The sequence below is a fragment of the Lasioglossum baleicum genome, chromosome 5 (assembly GCF_051020765.1).
Source record: "Lasioglossum baleicum chromosome 5, iyLasBale1, whole genome shotgun sequence".
NCBI classification, from domain to species: Eukaryota; Metazoa; Arthropoda; class Insecta; order Hymenoptera; family Halictidae; genus Lasioglossum; species Lasioglossum baleicum.
In genome coordinates, this window is record NC_134933.1 from 15470010 (window position 1) to 15478157 (window position 8148).

At 50.2% G+C, this 8148-nt stretch overlaps 2 protein-coding genes across 4 annotated transcripts; both read left to right on the plus strand.

Annotated features, from left to right (window-relative positions):
- The first annotated feature begins 253 nt into the window (after positions 1-253).
- LOC143208975 (uncharacterized) lies at positions 254-6269 on the plus strand. 3 transcript variants are annotated; one of them, XR_013009019.1, is made up of 10 exons: positions 255-561; positions 1304-1902; positions 2011-2268; positions 2570-3450; positions 3909-4064; positions 4148-4382; positions 4612-4738; positions 4918-5099; positions 5175-5538; positions 5615-6269. XR_013009019.1 is itself a non-coding variant. In XM_076424014.1 (9 exons), exons 2-9 carry the CDS (start codon positions 1387-1389, stop codon positions 5172-5174), a joined length of 2379 nt encoding a protein of 792 aa, XP_076280129.1. In that variant the 5' UTR covers positions 254-561; positions 1304-1386; the 3' UTR covers positions 5175-5277. The 3 variants fall into 3 exon arrangements, 2 of the variants coding, with proteins under 2 accessions (XP_076280129.1, XP_076280127.1); XM_076424014.1 differs by lacking the exon at positions 5615-6269 and having other exon boundaries at positions 254-561; positions 5151-5277; XM_076424012.1 differs by having other exon boundaries at positions 5175-6269.
- Positions 6270-6275: 6 nt separating this feature from the next.
- Positions 6276-7992, plus strand: LOC143208996 (uncharacterized). The gene is made up of 2 exons (XM_076424093.1): positions 6276-6411; positions 6507-7992. The coding sequence occupies exons 1-2, from the start codon at positions 6292-6294 to the stop codon at positions 7389-7391; spliced, it is 1005 nt and encodes a 334-aa protein (XP_076280208.1). The 5' UTR covers positions 6276-6291; the 3' UTR covers positions 7392-7992.
- Positions 7993-8148: the final 156 nt, after the last annotated feature.

Below are 8148 nucleotides of genomic sequence, written 5' to 3' on the forward strand. Positions count from 1 at the left end.
TCGTCTCAAAACAAAGATTCGGCGATTCGACGATAAGCAGAGAGTGCAAAGATCAGGTTACATTTCCCGCGCCGCGGCTGAAAACAAAATCAAAAGCCGAAGCCGAAGCCGAAGCCGAAGCCGAAGCCGAAGCCGAAGCCGAAGCCGAAGCCGAAGCCGAAGCCGAAGCTGAAGCCAAAGCCTCGGCGAAAGTAGGAGCGGCTAGCGATCGGCGCGAGACGTTAGCCATTTAGTAGTTGGGCGCTAAGGCCGAGGAGTGGCAACGACAATTGTTCGCCAGCATTTTCGAAACGCATCAGTGTGTAAATGCAAATGGTGGACAGACGTCATTGAGTGTCGCGCATGCGTAGCCGCTATCGCTAGCGATGCGGTACTGTAATCGAGCAGCAAGCCGCGAGAGACTGGCTCGAGTCGTAGATTTCTAACACCATCGATGGATACGACTGTCCAGGCAAGAGAGGTCGCTTTCCAGAACGTAGCGAGCAAACGAAACGACTACACGCCTCGCAAGGCTCCCGCGCACCTTTCAACCGGTCGCATCACTGCAAACCAGCGAGGCAGGTACTGTTCCACTTCTCTTTCTATTTGCGTGCAAGATCGACCAGCGTTTCGGAGAGAGTGCTTGGTGAAACAAGTGTTTGCCGCGCGTCATTCTCGTCACCGATCATCGTCATCGATCATCGGTATTATGTAGTATGTAGCCAAGAGAGATCCAAGTCGAGGTTAGACGAGGCGAGGCGAGGCGAGTAGACGTTAGCCAGGCCCGGAGCTGAAGAAAGTCGAATGCCACGAAGCGACCTCGATTCTACAAGTCGCGGTGTGCCGGACGGTGGTCCGTGCTCGCTTCGGCTCAGTACCAACTCTATGACGCACAAGACTGCGATGCAAACGCACCGGCTGTGTGCATTTTTGGCTACGCACGCATACAACCGGTTCCGCGATAGCTGCAAACTCTCAGCTCTCAGCTCCCTTGATGTCATCGCGAGCCAGGAATCGCGGCGCGGCTCGGCGTATATCAGCCGCGATTCCCCCTAACGTGGCGGAAGGAACGCGGCTAGCGAGCCGGTTGCATCTTATTTGTTCTTATCGATTGTTTTTCTTTTTGTTTTTCGTTTTTTTTCCAAATCAGCGATACACGCAGCTGTCCGTGACTTTCGTGCGGTAGGTTCGTGTGCATCGGCGTAGTCTTTCGATGGTGCGACCGCAAGTTCCGGCCAGCCGAGGCGGGAAGTTTGAAAAGATTAGGTTGATAGGATGAAGTCGCGTCTACTTTGCGAGACCACGGTGTTCTTCTTCGTTATAGGTCGCCGAGACTAGCTTTACCTGAATGCATCGTACTCTCGGGGCGATCGAAACAACGTTCGAGGTTCGGAAGCAGTGTTGAAGATGGCGAACACGAGCGCGCTGCCAAGAAACTCGGCCGGGCCTCGCTCGTCGAATAATTTCGACGGCATCATCGAGAGGATCGACAACCTCCGGCTCTCGTGCGAGATTGGCCAAAAGATCGGCTCCGCGGATCGCGGGGAATCGACAAGATCCGATCGCCAGAAGAAATGGAACATAACTTTGGACAACGAGAACGACAACGATCGCAGCGACAGAAACGAAGACGACAATGGCAACGAGAATGGCAAACAGGAGGACGCGGATCGTACCGATCGGTTGATAGCCCGCGGACCGATGAAGTCGCAGGTTGTGCTAAGGTCCAGAGACAATCCTTACGACTGGGCATACAATGTGCAGCAGATTCAACAACCGGCGAGAACAAACGAAACGTATCTTCTCGATTACGAACAGACCGCGTGTCTCGATCAGCTGCAGGCCAACGTTCGATCGCTATTCTACCACTTGAACGAGATCGAAAACGAAGAATGCTCGGGAATCCAAGATGCGAGCGCGCAGGTGAGTCTTTCATACGTTTCACCTTGCTTCACCTGAAAGCGGTGTCGCGTTTTGATCGTGCTTATCGTTCGGTCCGTTCACCGATTGATCCGCATAGTTCTATTTCAGTTTGGCTTCGATTTAGCTTGCGATGGAGACGACGATACCGCGCTGTTGGAGAAGGTGTTGCGAGGCGATCTCCAATCAGCCCAATACTGTCCCAGCATCGACAATCCCGCAACGACGACCACCGCTGCGGCGTCACGCCACGACTCTCCTGTGATCTCGAGCTCGGAGTGCCAACACCCGAATTACGTGTCCTGCGCGGAATGCCCGTGGATGCAAAAGAAATCGAATCATTTGCAGAGCCCGCTCGGTTCTCCCGTGGTAAGTAGTAAGCAGTACGCGACGCGATCGCGAATCTCAATTCCGGTTTTGTCGCATCCCGTCCCGTTAGATACATACTAGTTTCCGCGGATGAAAAGAGACCGGAGGCTGCATCGATCCTGCTGAACTTTGTGTTCTCCGATAAAGGAGATAAACTTCTGCTCGACTAGAGTCCGCGTGCGAATCATACCTACCAAGAAACACATTTGTCCTCGCGTAAAAGTTCGAGGCACGGCGATTACACGCTGTCGTAGCTATTCCTCCTGAATGCTCGTTTGTCACGAATCACGAAACTTCGCAGACCGCTGCCGCCACGACGTGCCACAGGACTCCTCAGCTCTCTCTCGATGAACAAAACACCTACTCGCTCTCACCATGCTCTTCCATCTCCCCGTACTCCTCGCCGTCGATCCAGTCCTACGGAGAAGCCTACAGCCCCAACGGTTCCAACTACAGGCCTAGTTCCCGGATGGTCAATGGAATTCTTGGCTCCAGCATCGAGGAAGTGTTGGGCGACGAGTTGGACAACTTTTCCTTCTGGAACGACAGTTTCAAGCCTCTCGAGGAGAACTGCAATATTCCGGACAGCGTTAAGTCCCTCGATGACGCGCCGAATTGCGACACCATCGACAACAACGAGCTGCAGCTGGTCGAGGAAGTGCTGAGAATCAGGCCCCAGAAGATCGCTGATGTTTCTCGTAACGCTAACCCCGACCCGATCCATATCCAGGTCCCGAACCCGTATCAAACCAATTCGGACGCTCCCAGTACGTCCGAGTACAGAATACCCCATAACGATGACTCGATTGCCAGGACCGATTACCAAATAGACGTCGCAGTTCCCAACTACGCGACCGAGGAGAACAAATCTGTTCACAGCGACGCTACCAACGGCTATCACAACGGATCGACGGAACCGGAGTTTCCCAGCATTCCGCAATCGTTCGTTACCAATCCCGTTCGGCCTGTCGCGAATGGCGTGAACAACATGAAGAACGTGAACGACATGAACAACTTGAACAGCGTGAGCGGTATTGCAGCGCAACTTCTATTTTCCGAACGCCAGCGTAGGCAAAGCGTCGGCGAATTTCAAACGCCGAAATTCACGAACAATCGGGACGATCTGCAAATACCGAAAACAGTCGCCTGCTTCGAGAGCTCGGCGAGACCTTCTATGCGACGGTGAGTAGGGTAACTGCACCAGTGAATAAAGGGGCACCAGTAAATGAACGCTTTTGTATATTTCAACAAATTTTAAGTTGCACGGCATACTAGCGATAATGACTTTCGGGCCAATTGAATATATGACTCTTTTTCGTAGCTGTATTCCTATTGGTACAATAGAAAGACTGTAATAAGAATATATTGGTACTAGAATATATAGTGTTCACATTGACTGGTATTTTTTATATTTTTTATTTAACGTTTAATAATGAAAAATAATAATAATTTCATTTTATTTGTGTTCATTTTTATTTTTGACAAATGAAGTATAGGGAGCCATTTGGCATATATGAGATTGCTTTAATTCACATATTTTTTAAAAATAAAATATATCTTCCTGAACAATTTCAATTTTCAATTTCGCTGGTAGGGAAAATCAACGAGTAAAAGGAGATCTTTCTATTTCGTTTCTACAGCAACATTATACCGTGGCCGTTGTTGAAGTTGCCGTTGGTAAAGGCCAGCGAGAGGCTGAAGGATGCCGTGGATCCGAAGGAAGTGGAACGCGCTATGCGATGCTTGCTCAAGTGGTCCCCGGAGGAAATAGCGAAGCGAGACGAGGACGGCTACACGTGAGTAAAGTAAACGGAACGACATTATTTCAGACGGATTTCTAACTCGTGTCGTACGCTTTGCTGCTCGTTCCTCGGGACAGAACTCTGATGTGTTTGGTGGGGAATCCGGAGGAGATCGGGAAGAAACTCGCCTACTTGGCGCCGCTGGTCGAGCGCACTCCGAGAGACGTGCTCTCCTACACCAACAATCGCGACGAGGACGCGCTTTACTTGGCAGCTTTGAACTGTCCGCAATATGCGTTCGTCGCCGGATACTTGGCCGCCACGATGTTAGACAAGGGCATCGACGTTAGCCAAAAACTGTACAACACCCGCGTACGTTCGCCATCTTTTTCCAACCCCTGAAACTCCTCCGAGTCAGATGTTGTGCACCCGCAAATGTCTGGTTCCTTTCTCTTTTTATCGAGAATTGGCTTTGGATAGGCTCCGATCCAAAATCAAAAGTTCAAGTTTCTAAATAGAAACCTCCCCGGGACTTGTGCAATCTAATATCACACTTACAGTCACACGTCGTTAACGTTTGTCCCGTCGGGGTTCCTTGCAGGGTAACACGCTGATCCACCTGGTAGCGGGGCAAGGAGACTCCCACGCGGAAATCATGGCCGACTTGCTGGTGCTGAGAACGAAGCAAGGGAACAGGGTGTTCGATCTGTCGAAGCGCAACTATGACGGTTAGAGTCTTAGCACGGTTATCCTCAGCGTTCGTTCCTCGAGACGATCGCGAGCAACTGTTATCTCGACAGACATCAGCGTGTGGAGTAGAAACGCACGGTCGAGGAACGATCGCTGTGCTTCGAATTGTCGGAAGTTCTAGTTCATTGAACGAACTATTTGCGCTTCTTTTTCGCAGGGAAAACGGCTCTGCACGTGGCGATCGAATCCCACGAGCCCTTGACGAAAGGTGTCTCGTCCGTGGCCACGGTGAAGCTGCTACTCGAGTGCGGCGCCGACCCCAGAGTCCCAGAACGAAAAAGCGGGGACAGCGCGTTGCATATGGCAGTCTCTTTAACCACGGATCCTGCGTTGGTCAAGGTATCTACCGAGCGAACAATTGTTTCGAGTGAACGTCCAGGTTTTGAACAGTGTCGCGGTGCGTTCGGTTCATAGGTGTTGTTGGAGAAGCACGGCGCCGACCTAGTGAACACGGTCAACTACAATAACGACACTCCTCTGCACGCTGCAGCCACCGTTTCGAACAACGTCCCCGTGGAAAGGCAACGAGAATTGTTCTGGCTGCTGATCCAGGCCGGTGGCCACACCACTATGTCGAATCGGCAGGGTAAAGTGCCGTTGGAGCTCGTCACGCCGGAGAGGAAAAGCGTGATCAAAAAAGTGATATAGTACAAACGGTTGTGATGCGTCCCGGGATATACTTCCGAATAATCGACGCGACTCCAGAGTACACTCCCATCGAACGGAACGAAAGTGCAAATTAGCGATCGTGGCCAAGCGGTATCATCGATCGCGTCACGTAGGATTAAGCGAAATACAATAAATATATTTGTTTAGCAATACAGAGGATGTTCCAGTTGATTGTTTCTTCGTAGATTTCCCAACGAGTGGACGGTGGCGAGAACGAAACGACGGAAGTAGAACCGACTCGATTAACAGATAGACACCGGAGGACGATTTCTTGATAATTTTCGGTTCTATCTGCGGTGAAAAACGGCATGACTCAGGGTGTGCGGTTTGGCGTGGCGCGGCACGGTGTGGCACAGCGATGTCCGGCTGACATCGTGTGGACGTTGTAGCTGACGGGCACTTCCGGTGTGGAAGTGGCGAAACCGATTGGCCGTGCAACCGGTTGCCGTAGTGTTGGTACACAGTTGGTGCGCACGCTAAAACAATCGGGTGCGTGTAGGACAACTAGTTGGGCGTGTTTAGTGGACGGAACGCGTTTAAATCGAATGTCGAGCACGTCACTCATTGTCAGCGTAAAAGCGCGCGGCGCGAAACAAACTGTCCATCTTAATTCCGGCGATCGACCGATCCTGATTCGGTGCCAGACGTCGGCGCGTTTCGTTCTACGTCGGAACGCGGACTCGAACCCGCCCGATCCGACCTTTTCCCGGCTGCTCCAGACTGATCGCACGTTTGCTCGAGAAGGGACGTTGCTCTGAAAAATCTAATCGATCGGACGTCGAAAGACGATCGTACGTGAACGCGCGGGAACGTTACCTTTGAATCGTGGTCCTGGTGAGTGGAATTGGAAGAGAGCAAAAAAATGAAGAGTGTGGTCGGGCCGATCGTGTTCGCGGCGATTCTCGGAGCCGCAAGCAAGATCAACGAACAGTGCGAGATCGACAAGGAATCGAGAGTGACTTGTCGGTGTGTCGGAAACGAGGTAAGGCTCCTTTTCGAATGATTGATCCGCCGCGAATTCGTCGATCCGATCGAACGACAAGCCGCGAATCTTCTGTTCTTGTTCTTCGATTGCAGGAGTTCGCTCTGCCCGACGGGTACAACTTCGTGAACGTGACGAGTCTGCGGCTGTTGTACTGTAGATCCGCGAACCTGCACTTCTCCAGCCTGTCGGAAGCGAATCAGATCACGGAGATCATCGTGCAAAACATCCGCGACCGTCTGATCTTTGAGCTGTACGTCACGTCGAAGAAGCTCGAGAAGCTGATCCTGTCGCAGATTGGCTGGATACCGATCATCAAGCTCGACACGTTTCTACACGTGCAGGACATCGGATCGCTGCGTATCGAGAACGCGAGGATCGGTCGTTTCGAGGAGCGGTTCACGGACATCGCAATTACCGATTTCGCCATGATCAATGTCACGGTCGAGCAAGCGGAGGGGTTGAACTTTTCGGAGTCAAGCAGCGGCACTCTGCGTATAGAGAACACCGAGTTCCAAACCGTCACGAAGTCCCTGAACTTCGCGTACTTCTCGAACGTAGAGATCGTTCGCTCGAAATTTCACTTGCAGAAACCGAGTCAGTTATTGGTGGAGGGCGATAGGGTGCTCGTCGAGGATTGCGTGTTCTCGAACGCGAGCGTGAACGTGGTCGCCGCGGAACGCGTCGTCATAAACGGAACCTGCGCGGATGGAAAGAGCTCGATGAGGCTCTCGTCCAGCAAAATCGAAAGCGCGAACAACCGTCTGCCCACCGAGATCGTCTACCCGAAAAATAACCCGAGCGAGGAATTCACCGCTCAGAATAATATTGTTTGCAAAGCGGGCAACTGCAAGTGCTCAAAAACCAGCGGTCAGGGTACGCACGCGACGACAATCGCATCGTCGTTTGCCTATCGGTTCTTGTTACCAATCGGTCTTTTAATGTCCACGAACCTCGAATCGTTTCGATTAGCGTTTTGATAGCAACCACCGTTTCGCCGTCTTCGCGACCAATTACGCATTCCGACTGAACGCATTTATATCACCGTTACTGCGAATGTACAATAATTAAGCTCGTCAATCTGTAATATCTCACTGCGAGATAAAATGTATGAAATAAACGTTGTGAAGAAACACCCTGAAATCAACAGCATGGAAAGATAAATCTATACTATCGGCCGAAAGTTTGGAATCACGGCTTACATTCAGAGAAACAGGATGTTTATAAGAAAAGTCTTACACCGGGTGTATAAATTATAAAGGAGTATTATGGATATAAGAAAATGTTAGAATCTGTGAGAAATATTATTCAAGTAGCTAATACTTGATATGATAACGATCGAGCATTTCGAAGTTTATCAAAAATCAGGAAGTGATTCCAAACTTTAGGCCGGCAGTGTGTGTCCTACACGCTATTCGACTCCTTTACGATGCTCCGGCCATACATTTCAATTTCATTAGTGTCTTCATAAATTAGGAACCGTTATATTCACACTATTCTATGTTTTACGTATACAATAGAAGATGTAAAGTAACAGAATATAGTAATCAATGATTTAAGACCTTAACGAATGAATGAAGTGACAGTATTATCCTTTACTTAATTGACTAAAGTTGTGTTCTACCTATTTCTTTGCTTTAAAAGTTTGCTTGAAATCTTCAGATTTAAATTTCGCGCCATAATGAAAATGCAAGTGGCAAAACGCTCAAACTGGTAAGCATTTCTGATCGACAGATG